The sequence below is a fragment of the Phialemonium atrogriseum genome, assembly GCF_030411735.1.
Source record: "Phialemonium atrogriseum strain 8032-3 unplaced genomic scaffold QBC33scaffold_20, whole genome shotgun sequence".
Taxonomy (NCBI): Eukaryota; Fungi; Ascomycota; class Sordariomycetes; order Cephalothecales; family Cephalothecaceae; genus Phialemonium; species Phialemonium atrogriseum.
This window is the reverse complement of record NW_026848157.1, coordinates 20,764-33,385: the sequence shown is the minus strand read 5'-3', so window position 1 is coordinate 33,385 and position 12,622 is coordinate 20,764. Positions and strand designations below refer to the sequence as shown.

At 53.8% G+C, this 12,622-nt stretch overlaps 4 protein-coding genes across 4 annotated transcripts; 1 reads left to right on the top strand and 3 right to left on the bottom strand.

Moving 5' to 3' along the window:
* Positions 1-258: 258 nt before the first annotated feature.
* Positions 259-3,550, bottom strand: QBC33DRAFT_455560 (uncharacterized protein; the record flags this gene model as incomplete). The annotated part of the gene is made up of 6 exons (XM_060424775.1): positions 259-360; positions 434-621; positions 716-1,577; positions 1,654-1,797; positions 1,908-3,192; positions 3,342-3,550. 6 exons carry the CDS (start codon positions 3,548-3,550, stop codon positions 259-261), a joined length of 2,790 nt encoding a protein of 929 aa, XP_060281337.1.
* A 1,492-nt stretch (positions 3,551-5,042) lies between these two features.
* QBC33DRAFT_544774 (uncharacterized protein) lies at positions 5,043-6,463 on the top strand. Its single transcript, XM_060428486.1, has 9 exons — positions 5,043-5,134; positions 5,193-5,237; positions 5,294-5,366; positions 5,426-5,646; positions 5,699-5,777; positions 5,826-5,874; positions 5,929-6,010; positions 6,075-6,185; positions 6,241-6,463. Exons 1-9 carry the CDS (start codon positions 5,050-5,052, stop codon positions 6,399-6,401), a joined length of 906 nt encoding a protein of 301 aa, XP_060281336.1. The 5' UTR covers positions 5,043-5,049; the 3' UTR covers positions 6,402-6,463.
* A 214-nt stretch (positions 6,464-6,677) lies between these two features.
* Positions 6,678-8,135, bottom strand: QBC33DRAFT_593044 (FAD NAD(P)-binding domain-containing protein; the record flags this gene model as incomplete). Its single annotated transcript, XM_060431704.1, has 3 exons — positions 6,678-7,067; positions 7,128-7,890; positions 7,951-8,135. The coding sequence occupies 3 exons, from the start codon at positions 8,133-8,135 to the stop codon at positions 6,678-6,680; spliced, it is 1,338 nt and encodes a 445-aa protein (XP_060281335.1).
* A 950-nt stretch (positions 8,136-9,085) lies between these two features.
* QBC33DRAFT_495793 (cytochrome P450) lies at positions 9,086-11,128 on the bottom strand. The gene is made up of 4 exons (XM_060425552.1): positions 10,903-11,128; positions 9,736-10,838; positions 9,532-9,675; positions 9,086-9,462 (listed from the first exon to the last, which is right to left on the bottom strand). The coding sequence occupies exons 1-4, from the start codon at positions 11,053-11,055 to the stop codon at positions 9,204-9,206; spliced, it is 1,659 nt and encodes a 552-aa protein (XP_060281334.1). The 5' UTR covers positions 11,056-11,128; the 3' UTR covers positions 9,086-9,203.
* Positions 11,129-12,622: the final 1,494 nt, after the last annotated feature.

The window sequence follows — 12,622 nt, the reverse complement described above, 5'->3', positions numbered from 1 at the left end:
TTGTTTTTTCCTATAATCTTTTTTTTACACCCGCGGCGCGACCCCCCCCCCCGGGGGGGGGGGGGGGGGGGGGGGGGGGGGGGGGGGGGGGGGGGGGGGGCAAAGGGCCACCCACATCAAGGTTGTGACCTGGGGCAGGTCTTGGCAAATAACGGGGGGTTAAGCGTTTCCAAAACTCCATAAAAGGTCTTTGAAATCCGCTGCAAGAGGGAAAGTTGAGATTTCTGAATGCATGAAGCGCAACCGAGGGGGGGCATGTTACGCCCCAGGACGCCGATTTGCATCGTTGACTCGCTCAAAGGCAGTGGCTATCTGCTCGAGGACAGCACCCATACGCGGAGTAATGCTCCACACCCACACCTACGCGCGAGGTCGGTTAGCAACAGGCCAGTTCTGCCCCCTCCCGCCGACAACGCAGCCGATCAGCACTCACATCCTGAAGCAGCCAGCTCCATGTCCTGGCCACCCCTGCGGCCAGAGACCTGCTCTTTCCTGGATCATAGTCGGCCTCCTCGAGCACGTCCGTTATGGATGCAAGTAGCTCGCACTCGGCCATGCTTGGTTCGATGTCATTCAGGCGGTCCATCTCGACTGAATGTACCCATTTGCAGACAAACAGCGCTATCAAAAACTCTCATTTAGCACCTGAAACGAAGAACACCTCTGTCGCCCTGTTTTGGGTTTCCATGGAAAGGTAGGTAGGTACTGTACATACCGCAATCCCAGCCCGATATGGCATGGGCCGGGCTCCAGCGGAGTGCTGCCGTCTTACGCACAAGCATGTGTCCCATTCTGACAGGAATCTTCAGTCCCTCGAAGGCTTTGACGACGGCGTTGAGCAGCTGCGGCCCTCGCTCTAGCTTCGTGATCGCAAACGTGGACACGAATGATTCAATGGCGGCCGGATCCAACGTGATGAGGCTGAGCCGGTTGAAGCCGTTTGCCACGCTGAAAAGCCTAATGTAGGCCATCCTCAGGGTCGCCTGGCAGTTGAAGATCTGCGACGTCCCTTCTTCATGGCCTGGGTCTCCAGCATTCTCGTTCTGGGCATTGTCGAGAAGCTCATGGCATCGCGCCAAGGACCTGACTGCCGTGCTCATGAGCAGCGAACTGACCGGGTCGCGCCCCAGCGACAGCGGTGTAGGTGACAGGGCTTGAGCCACCTGGACTAGCTGCCACATGTGGACGATGACGGCATGCATCAGAAGAAGAGCAGTGAAGGAAGAGAGGCGGCAAGCGCTAATCCCCGGAGAGTCGGGCTTGCCCTCAGACATGATGCTCGCCAGCCCGTCCTTCAAGGTTCGATAGTCCTGCTGGGGCAGATTAGCCCGCAGCTCGCGCCATTCAGTGGCTGTTTTTGCGTTCCAAAGGCTTTCGTCGTGTAACACTTCGAGCTCCAAATCCTGGGATGTGTTGAAGCCCGGGTTGGTATCCCAAATGACCACGTGAACCGTGCTCGCAACGTAAATGCCTCCTAGGAGTCGTTTCCAGGATTCCCGGCGCACCCAAGAGTCCCAAGTCATCTTATTCAGGTCGGGATTTTCGGCTGCAAGGGCAAGTCGCATCTTGCCGTAAACCTAACGACGGTGTGGGTGAGTGGGGTGAGCGACTACCAGGTTTTTTGGGGGGGGGGGGGGGAGATGGTTTCATTACCAGTGTGTAGAAGCCGTTTTCATCCATGACTGATGTCGCCAGGTCTTTATTGCCGCTCAGAGCACCGTAGGCAGACAAGAGCAGCTTGGTCTGAGCAACCCAGAGAGGCCACTCTTCTGAGGACTTGGTGTACCGCTGCACATCCTACAAAAAGAAGAAGAAAGAAAAAACACCAAGTCAGTGGAAGCCGCAGGCACCGGGGTATGACTCGATCGGAGAACTCAATCGGAGAGGAAGGGAAGAGGTGGGCTCACCGTTGCGATGGATTGTGTAGCGATGGTGTACAAACGCTGGGCCCGGCGGCGGTCGAGGCGGTAGAGGGCACCGATGCAGCACATGGCAAGAATCAGCGGGCTGGGCGTGTCGGTCGTGGACAGGGTTGGTAAGTGGATAAACGGTTGGTGTCGATAGTAGCATTCCAAGAAGCTGGCGAGGAACCCTTGGCAGAATTTGGATGAGGGTATCTCCTGCGAGACATCGGGCCGTCCCAGGCGCTCAGCGAGATCCTTGCAAATAGAGGCGTGTAAGGTATCATCGGCGACGAAGTTGGGGATCTGCGGGGGCTTGTCCTTAACTAAAAGAGGCAAGTTACTCGGTGGTTCGCGGGCAACCACAGTCTCGGACCCACTGGACCCCGCGTGATCGTTGACCGGCGAAAGTTGCGACGGCGAGTACGCTGGCGGCGCTGGTGCAGGCGAGAGCGCCGCGTCGAAGCGGGTGGCTGTTGGGTTGTGAAGCGACGGATATTCGGGAATGTCTAGAATCGGGATGTTCTGGCCAACCTCAAATAATCCAGCAGGAAGGGGCGAGAAGGCGAAGTAAGACATGTCAGGCTCGAATGTGGGCAAAAACTCAGGATCCAAGTCCTGATTCATGGCATTCACTGGTGCCCCGCGATCGTACTGGGGGAATGGGTGAAAGTCATGAGCCTGATGCGGCCGACGCTGTAGCTGAGGGTGATGCTGCGGCTCGGGCACCTGTCTGTATCCGTCATGGTGTATCCGTTGTTCCCGGTCATCGTCGACATCCATATGCATCTGCGACGAGGCCTCGTACATGTTGAAGCCATCCTGAAGCGCCAGATAGACGTCAGTTGGTTGTGATGCCGAATGAGTGCTTGGCGGGTCAGGTAGATTGGCGAGACTTGGAGGCGGACCAGTAGACACTGTCGACTGGGCCAGAGGTGGTTCCTGCGGAGGGGGTTGAAGCCGGGTCTCGTCCATCGCCGACGAGTCGCCGATTCCGTCCTCGCTACTGACCACAGGGGCAGGCAGAGAGGGTGGTTCTCCGGCGGCTGCTCCACATGTAATCACGCTCGAGGCTGGGCTAGCTTCAGACTCGGATGACGGTGGGTCGTCGGCAGCGATAGCAGCAGCGTCCGCATCTCCAGAGCGACGTGCAATCTCGCCCTCGCCCGCCTCGCTCAGTGACCCATCAGACGAGCCGTCGCCCTCGCCCGGATTAACTAGGGCGGGTAGGGCAGAAGGCTCAGCCTGGCCCTGTGCATGTAGAGTGCGCTCATGCCTGGTCACGAGATCCCTGCCATACGTTAGTCTCGGTGCACGTGGGACACCGGGAGAAGGGGTGGGGGTGGAAAGGGGGGAAAAAAACACTCCAAAAAATAAATTAAAATAAAATAAAAAGAACCGAGAACCCGACCCGGGAGGTGGGGCATGGGAAAGACATACTTTCTCGAGTAAGATCGCTTGCAGTAGCGACAAGAAAACGGCTTCTCGTTGGTATGGGTGCGCTCGTGGCGGATGCGGTGCTCGCTGCGCTTGAACACCTTCTCGCAGTAGCCGCACGTGTATTGGCGGCGCTGGCCGCGGATGCGGCGACTGGGGCTGTTACCGTGGTCACCCACAGGTGCCGGTTGTGCAATAATGGTGTTGGCCATAACCAGGGGGGCGATGAGCGAGCTTATGGGGCCAAGATCGGGGTTGCTGCTGGATGGGGCTGGAGCAACGAGAGCATCAGCGCCATAGCGACTCACCATATGCTCCACCCGGCTACCGATAAAAGACGGTATGGTAGGGGATTGTTCGTTGTTGGCGTGTGTCTGTGTGATGCTATGTTGTGCGGCCGTGGTGATGGTGACCCGTGGTGATGGAAGCGAGCGTGTTGCGGGTGTTCCGGGTGTTCGCGTGTTCCTTCCTGGCGGTTGGGGAAGATGAGTGCAACTACCAAAATCATCCGGACGGAAAACCCGGGGCCAAAGGCGGGGGTCGGCAAATGCTGTATGGGTCTAGATGCAGGCTAACTGGGGTGTGTTCCGCTATTGCTGCACTGTACGGAGTAGAAAAACAGATGACAAAACTACTGTATAGTTGGTACCTAGCTTTGAATCACCCGATCTCCAGTTGGATCACGGGATACACTAGCAGACTAGATCAATCAACCCCCGCTAAGGGCCAGGTTCAGGTGGCCATTGACCAATCGCTGTGAGATATAACCACTAGCTTGGGTTTACTTGGTTGCGATGTTCCTTGCATTCACACAGTGTGACAATTCTCCCAACTCGAGGCCGTGGCAAGCCGGGGTATCCAGAGGGCACTGTAGGTCTGGACTTCCTTTGATCGGGGTTAACTGGCGTGTCTATCGGCGGGAAGAGGCTTGGCCCAGGAAAAGCAGCCCCATTTATTTCCACGCAACGATTGCGTTTTGCAAACATGCTCCTGGTTGATTAATTGGTGCGTATCCTGCCTGCTACATAAATAGACTAAAAGTTCCTCTTTAGTATAGAATGACAGCAGTCTCTCAGGCGCAGATTCCTCATGCTGGTACCATGTTGTTGGTATCGATCTTGACCCTACCCAGGTAGCGGGATTGGTCAAACTCCTCGGCCCGTCCCAGCGCTGCGGGCTGAATTGCAGTGCATCGCGAGCAAATCACTGCCCCGGACCTACCTATAAGTATCACTGACGAGGCTGATACACAGAGTAAGGCTGGGAGGCACTGGAGCGCGTATGGGGACATGTCTGATGAACTCAGACAGCCTCCCATGTTACGCTCCAATAGCGAAGATATTAAATATAGCCTGTAATAAGTTGGATGGACAAGGCTAAGTCGTCAACCTACAGTATTGATACGCACGCCCGACGCGTCGCTCGATTTCATGAGCGACTCAATATTGAGTGAAGTTCTCATAACTCGCCACTTCAGGACCCCCCCCCCCCCCCCGAGAGGGGGAAGCTATTATCCCTCCCCCACCCAGCTTCTTACCCCACACCACCGTTCCCAAGGGAGAAGAAAAGGATGCGGGGTCTTCTGAAATTGTACCCGACGAGACACCTAGCACCGAGACATTTTCTTATCGGTCACTGCCCCACGTGCCCAAGTCAATATATAAAATACAAGTGTGACGACAGAATTTCATAGACACTGGTGGTGAAGCACATGCAACATTCCGGGAAAATGGCCAAGATTGATGTACAGCAAGAGGTCCTAGCCAAGTTGCGGGATAAGACTGTCATTGTGACAGGTCAGTCCAGGAGGACCCGCTGCACTAGAAGTTGGATAGCATCGCTGACAGGTGGCAGGCGGCGCAAATGGCATCGGGAAGACGACTGTGATGCTTCTTCACCGTATGTTTGCTGACTCGGAAGGCCCGGAACTGTTTTATTATTAACCGTGTAGCCAGGACTGGGTGCAAACGTTGTGATTGGCGACCTGGATGTTGAAAATGGAGAAGCTCTTGTGCGAGCCATTGACGGGTAAGTGCCTCCAGCATCATCCCATCACCAGCTTACATCGAGTCTTACATATTGCGCAGGGCCGGTGTCTTTCAAAAGACAGATGTGACTCAATGGGAATCGTTGAGAAGCCTGTTCGAGACAGCTCGCAGCAAATACGGCACGATCGATGTGGTTATCGCCAACGCCGGGATGCCCGAAAAGGGGCCATTTCTTCTGCAGGATCAGATGGACGCCAATGGAGAACTGGCTGAGCCTGATTGCCGTATCATCGACGTCAATCTAAACGGCGTTCTAAGAAGCAAGTCGAGAGAGAACCCTGTTTAGTCAGTCCGAGGTCTAACACGCCCCAGCCACCAAGCTCGCCTTTTACCACTTTGCTAGGAATAAAACGCCAGGGGGCGTCTTGGTCATGACAGGATCAGCCGCATCGTCAGTTTGGCCGCCTTGTATCGAAGCTCCCTTGCTGACAGGTAACAGGTACTTCGCGTCACCGCCTATTATTCAATATGGTGCGGCAAAACATGCTGTGAGTTCCATTCGTCTCAAGTCAGTGGATAACTATCTGACTACCAGCGTGTAGTTGCTCGGGATCATGCGGGCGACTGCAGCCATGTCACAGCCCCAAAATGTCCGGGTGAACCTTGTTGCACCATGGATGACAGGTAGGAGACTCATCATCAGGAGAGCTAGTGTGGGAAGATACACAGACGTTAACATGCGGCATAGAAACTGAATTCAGCTCCGAAGTTACGGAGATTTGGGGCGACCTACCAAAAAATACCACTCTGGAGGTCGCAGAGGCGCTGTGTGTGGCTGCAGCCGATGAAAATCTTCATGGTAAATGTCACGTACGGAATGTTACTCTGTTTAACCCGAGCTGACGATTCTTTAGGTCGATGCCTATATGTTGCCAAGGAGATTGTAGACTTTGAACTACCGCTGCATAGGGCGAGCGCAGAATGGATGTCGCCGAAGCAATCGAAATTATTTGAGGAGGGACGCCAAAGGCTAGCTGGCGGTATGGGTTTTCCAACAACGCATTACCTCGAGTAGATAGATATACGTAGTGAGTCTTGGAGCTAGCAGGTACTGCCACAGGTCAAATCAAATTAAAGCATCAAAAAGCTGCCTCTCTATGGCGGGTACTCTGTATAACATCTGCGCTAAACGCCCGCGGGAACTTGAACTGCAACAGAGCTTGCAGAGAGCATTCATTGGGCTTGGATGATGTAGAACACACTAACGAGACTCGAGTTCTTGGCAGCAAAGGTTCTTACTTGACCAAAGAAAATGAAGATGATTTACATGTAGATAGTTGCAAGCTTTTATTCAAGCAGTTACTGATACACTCTCCGAGGTTGCTTCTCTGGACTTGGAGCTTTCGTCGCTTGAGGGGGCCGGTACTTCAAACATGTCCTCGATGGAACTGTTCATCATTGACGCCGCCTTTTTGTGAACATCGGGGTCCGTGTTGAGCGAATGGAACCAAGCATCCCTACTGGCCACCACCTCAGGATCCGTCGAATGCAAGCGCAATTTGAATTCGATCGAGGCATTGCAGGTGTAGTCCAACCAGGCCGAGCGGCGGACCTCGGCATACCGCTGCAACAGCGAGTCGCCCTCTTCTCCATTCACGAGGATCCTTACCAAACAGTTACCAAGAGCCGCGGCATCAAGGAAGCCTGTGGTGAGACCCAACCCGCCCACAGGATTATTAGACTATCAGTTAGAGTAAGCAAATCTTGTCATAGGTCTTGTTGTAGATTTCTGAATACTCACATGTCCGGCATCGCCGCAGAGAACAATCTTTCCAACCTTCCACGACTTTGCACATCGTTGATGAGCCCAGTAAGGGTTGGCGCTGACAAGTTCGTACTGCAGCGGTCGGGGGCCGGGAAGTAGGCGCTCGTACTTTGACGGCAACTGCTTGAGGATTTCAGACTCCGGCACGTCTGTTCGGACACCAAATGCAACTCGCCAGGGCTGATCGCCGGGGCCGGTCCTGGCAATAACGGCCCAATCTTCCTCGTCGACGATCATGTTTGCAGTGGTGAAGCCGTACTTTTCGAAGTCGTACTTGACGTTGGATGCGACAAACCTGAAATCGTTCCACGTGAAACCTTCGAACGGGATGCATTGAGAGCGCCTGACAGCACTTCCAGCACCATCTGCACCCACCAAGTAGTCGCAGGTGAAGAAGTTCTCACCCTTGGGGCCAACAGCAGCCACGTCCACCGGCTTGTCAGGAGAGCTTTGCTGGACGCCAACAAAGCGATGCTGCCATCGAATCCGGAACGAAGGGTGCCGCCCGCAGTGCTTCAGAATGAGTTCTGCCAGATCGTGTTGTCCCATATGCACCCCGACAAAATCATACTTGACATGTCCCTTTGGAACTTGCGACATCTTCAAAGCGCCCAAAACCTTGCCGCCCTTGGCGTGCGACTCTCGGAAACTAACACCTTCTTGGTTCTTATGCCCTTGTCTAATGACATCGTCGGCGAGGCCGACCTTTTCCATTTCGTTCAACACGATTGGCATATATCTGGAGCTGTGAGTCAGCACGCGCGAATTTGGCAATATAACCAACTACACGGCAGCTTACGTTGTTGCCCTAGGACTTTGCAGGACTGTCGGCTCTGCCTCGAGCACTAAGACATCCACTCCCTTGATGGCGAGCTTGAGAGCGAGGAATAGGCCCACAGGACCTGCGCCAACAATGATAACTGTTGCATGTTCTTTGTGGATCTCGTCGGCTGGTGGGATAGGAAGCGATTTGGAGTCCGTCATCTTGAAACCGAGATGGGTTTTGGTGTGGCCAAGTACTTTGAAGTCAGGCTTGGTTTGGTTCCAGTCAGGGCAGATGTGACAGCGGTTGTCTCACAAGATATGAATCCAGAGACGAGTTGGTTCCCCATATGTGCTTTGGTATTGTACATGGCGAGAATCTGGAACGAGATTCTAACCCCACATCCCGGCCTAGCCCCTCTCCCCTCCATGCTAAAGGGAATGAGGGGCAACCGAGGTAAATGGCAAGTCCTTCCTCATCAACGGCGGCAACATCGAGGACAGGATGGACGAGACACAGCCAGTGTGTGCCTGGGGCCGCAGCTAGACAGCGAGTTGCCTTGCCCTACATTTCTAACGATAGGTTTGCCGCACAAAATGACTGGATTGTGCTTTGATCGCAGCCCCAATGTCGTAGGTACCTAGGTAATCTAGTGACACTTGGGCACGTGAGTGGGGGATGACAATTATCTGGGTGGTCGTGCTTGAGGGTGGGGTAGTTATCACCCCGCCTTGGGGTAGTTAGTCAATTGTTCGATTGGATGTGGGGTGCTGGCCGCTACACGTGTACATTGGGATTTCCATGTGGGGTATGTTGGCGATCTCCATGTGGGTGGCTGCCACCATCTTATGAACCGCTAAAGCGAGAGCTAGGAGTGCTAGGGTATGCTCACTGCTGCTGAGCAGTGGAATGTCCTGCTTAAGTGGTGGGGCTGTCAGCCACGAGAGGCTTAGAGGCTCAGAACAGAGGGGATCGTTGGATGCTTTGAATAACTTGCGGGAAAAAAAAAGAGAGAAGAAAAGGAGAGAGGGCCAACGCCAGTCTTGGTCTGGTAGGGAGCTGCTTACATGCAAGGCGTACCGTGTGCAATTCTCGACGTAACTTTACGACAAAACATTAGAGGAATATAGCCTGCTACCATGGGAGACTGCTTGCTAGTGACACTATTTACCATTGCTTGTTGATTCCTTGCAATTAAGCCTGTGTTACTGTCTCACATGACTCTCCTGATGCCCCTCCTCCTGCTCTCTAAGCTTCGCAGAGCAGCAAGGAAATCCACACACCATCAATCAATCCCGGTAGTTCAACCCCTCTGCTTCTGCCTCTGCAAATGCCGCTCGGACTAGCTTCTCTCGCTCAGGAGAACGGCAAGTGATGTCGCACTCAAATGGCTCGGGGACGCTGAGGAACCCGGGCATCATTGTTGTACTTGGCTCAATGGCAGTTCCGTCGGCGGCGCGCTTCTTGCGGATGCTGAACCCCCAGACGATACGGGAGATGACAATGAAGAGCGACTTTTCGGCAACGTGGACACCCGGGCAAGCTCGACTGCAAAAGGCGTCAGTGAATCTGAGTTAGGCTGGGCGCGCATGTCATGGATCCAAGGGGGACACAAACCGTCCTGCACCGTAAGAGAAATGATCTCTGTCGTAGGGGTCATTGATGTTGATGTACTCAGCGGCCGATAGATCCTTTCCGAGATAGCGAGAAGGCCTGAATTCATCTGGCTCAGGATAGCGACTCGGGTCGCGGTGAATGGCCCTGGCGTGATGTGAGTGAGAAGCAGCACCTCAAGATTAGCGAGGGTATTCGCGAACATACCACCAGTTCAGCACCACAACTGAATCCTTTGGGATGAAGTAGCCCTCATACCAGTCGTCCTCGGTGGATGAGTGATACATGCCATACTTGTTCACCGGTCGCCACCTCAATGTCTCCTTGATCATGGCACGAATGAACGGGAGATCCTTCTCGTCATCCCATTCGGGCAACCGGTCGGCCCCGACTACGCGATCGACTTCCTCCTGGGCTTTCTTCATCTCTTCTGGGTAGAGTGTCATGGCAAGCATCCAGTTGTTGATGGTCGTGGCCGTCGTTTCCGAGCCAGCCTCGATCAGGCCACCACACGTGTACGCAGCCAGAAGATTGTCGATGCCGTTCTTCTCCGGGTCGCCGAGGTAAAAGTCCTTACAGAAGCAGTCACGAGCCGTGCCCTCCTTGGTGGTCCTCTTGAGAGTCTCCCAGAGTTCGAGGTAGATCTTGCTGTCGTGAGCGAAGGCCTTCTTCCCCCAGGAATACCAGTTCCCGACCAAAAACTCTGGCAGGGCTGCAAGCGCAGGAAAAGTCTCCACGGCGAATGCTCCAGGTGCCATCATCACGGAAAGGTTCTCCATAACGCTGAAAATCTTGGTGATGAGTGGATCCTTGAATGACGGAATGCGATACCCGTAGGCAACCAGCATGATGACCGAGGTCGAGTAGCGGCGGTTGATGGTGTAGAACTGGTCGGGTTGGTCCAAAAGCTCTTGGAGCGCAACCTTTGACTCAAAGTTTTGCACCGGCATGTACTTCTTCGACGCGTTGAGGTTGAGGAGCGCGTGACTGTGCTTGCGAAGATTCCTCCATGATGGACCGTATGCCATGAACAGCTGGCGAGATTTTCCACTGGCGACATCTTGGGCGAGGGGAAGGTGAGGGCGCGACGAGTAGACCCCCGACTTCTTGTCCATCAAGTCCTTCACGGCCTTTGGGGAGGAAAGCCAGATGTAGTCTGTCGCCCCGATCTTGGTATAGAAGATGTCGCCATACTGACGGTGCCATTTCCGCACTTTCTCACGCACCTGTTCCCCGTCGGCCAGATCATAGAGATTGCCGATGAACGGCCAGCCGCGGGGGCCAGGCGGAAGCTTTCTCCTCCGGAAATCCTATAGGTCCCAAAGCGTTCAGCCACGCCACTTGGTCTCAGGTAACGTCTGGGGCACGACTCACGGTAATTTGATTTGGAACCAGATACAGATAGAGCCCGAAAAGCACAAGAGCCGCTGCAAGACCAAGACGCAAAGCGTTGCTGTTCACCCCCTGGGAAAGGGAGCTCACAAAGGCCGTGAGTTGGGCCATGTCGATAAACTCGGGAGACTTCATAGTGGCCGAGGAATTGCTGTAGATTAGTGGAAGTTACTCCCTGGTTATTCTTGGGGTGAGGGATTCTTTAAATGTTGCCTCTGTCATGATAATTAAGTACCCCGCAGCCCACATCGGGTTCCCCCAAATTCCAAGCACGTTTGCAAGCTAAGGTGACACTGCGCATTTTGTTTATCAGGTGACCACGAGGTTGATTTAGCGACTAATAAACAGGGGGTCAAGAGAGCAGCATGTTAGCGTGTCGCGTCCACAAGAATTGACTTTTTTTTTTTTTTTTTTTTTTTTTTTTTGCAAACTCGTGTAAATTTACAAGATAATGAAGCATTAGACATCTGGGGTAAGAAATCGATGCCTAGGATCCAGGCCATGGTCCCCCAATCAAGGCACGGATGATCCCTCGATCTTCCCCACCACCACATGCTCAAGGTGGCCAACTTCGGCCACTTGGTATTCGACACGGGAGAGACGCGCACTCTTGTCAGTGGATCTACTCCGCCCCGGAGTGGGGCAAGCCGGTCCCTGCGGCAGGGCTGCTGAAGACAGACGTCTATTCGTACAGTTTTGTGTTTGCCAACCTTATCCTGGGCTCGAGCCTCGAGAGCCATATCCAGCTGCATCCGCTATTTGAGAAGTCGAACATGGATCCTCTGCAGGCCATGCAGAGATTTAAAAGGGGTGACAGGATGAGAGAATACCCCGGTACAACTGCTCCTCCAGGGGACTAAGTTCAGTTCGTTTTAAGTACTCATATCCTGCAAAAATGGTTCTACTCTGATGCTTTACAAAGAGCACGAAGCAAATGGCGTGGTGGATGACTGGAACCAGAAAGATGGTAAAGCTCTAGTAGAAAGTTAAAGTCTTGGATTCACGAAAGTCAAGTCTCCTTCTTTGGTTGCGCTATAATTCACCTTTTATAAACCTGGTGTCTCTGCCATACGCCAAACAACCTTCTCACCAGATATCTTGCCGGCTTTCATGAGTGGGAAAGCTTCCAAAGCATCGTACAGACCCTTTCCGCTTAGCTTCCGCACTTTTGGGGGTTGGTATTTGTTGCCGATCTCTTTCAGTGTCCAATCCATGAGCTGTCGAAGCCTGGCTGCCCCTTTGCTATCTCTCGGCTCGACACCATCAACAAACTTGAACTGCGAGAACTCCCAATCTTGAAGGTCGTGTATGATCCCTGCCACGGCCATCTCCACGTGGTGATTAGGGCTCGCCCTTGTGGGGGGAAGGGCTAGACTGATAGTTCCTCTAGGTTCAACCAGTGACTCGAGAATTTGGATGTCGACACCAACACAATCTAGCGCATGCATGAGCTTTTCCCCTTGTGGTACAGCACCACGAATCTCGTTCACGATTTCCTTGCCCCTGTAGTCGAAAACGAAGTCGGCGCCTAACGACTTCAGATATTCCTGGTGCTATCCAATCGTGAGCGGACGCTCGTTCTGCTTATGAAGGATGTCCCGGACGTACCTTGGGAGAAGCTGTAGCAATGATCGGACTGCATCCACTTGCCTTCGCAAGTTGCACGGCTTGAATCCCGACCTGGCTCCCGGCACCCCAGATC

What these genes read in the sequence shown, in the direction of transcription:
- QBC33DRAFT_544774 (XM_060428486.1), top strand. Translation starts at nt 5,050, where the DNA reads ATGCAACATTCCGGGAAAATGGCCAAGATTGATGTACAGCAAGAGGTC. An exon ending in TGTTGCACCATGGATGACAG is followed by an intron (nt 6,011 to 6,074) that starts GTAGGAGACTCA and finishes CATGCGGCATAG; the next exon opens with AAACTGAATTCAGCTCCGAA. An exon ending in AGCCGATGAAAATCTTCATG is followed by an intron (nt 6,186 to 6,240) that starts GTAAATGTCACG and finishes ACGATTCTTTAG; the next exon opens with GTCGATGCCTATATGTTGCC.
- QBC33DRAFT_495793 (XM_060425552.1), bottom strand. Translation starts at nt 11,055, where the DNA reads ATGAAGTCTCCCGAGTTTATCGACATGGCCCAACTCACGGCCTTTGTG. An exon ending in TGGTTCCAAATCAAATTACC is followed by an intron (nt 10,839 to 10,902) that starts GTGAGTCGTGCC and finishes TGGGACCTATAG; the next exon opens with GATTTCCGGAGGAGAAAGCT. An exon ending in GTTGTGGTGCTGAACTGGTG is followed by an intron (nt 9,676 to 9,735) that starts GTATGTTCGCGA and finishes ACATCACGCCAG; the next exon opens with GGCCATTCACCGCGACCCGA.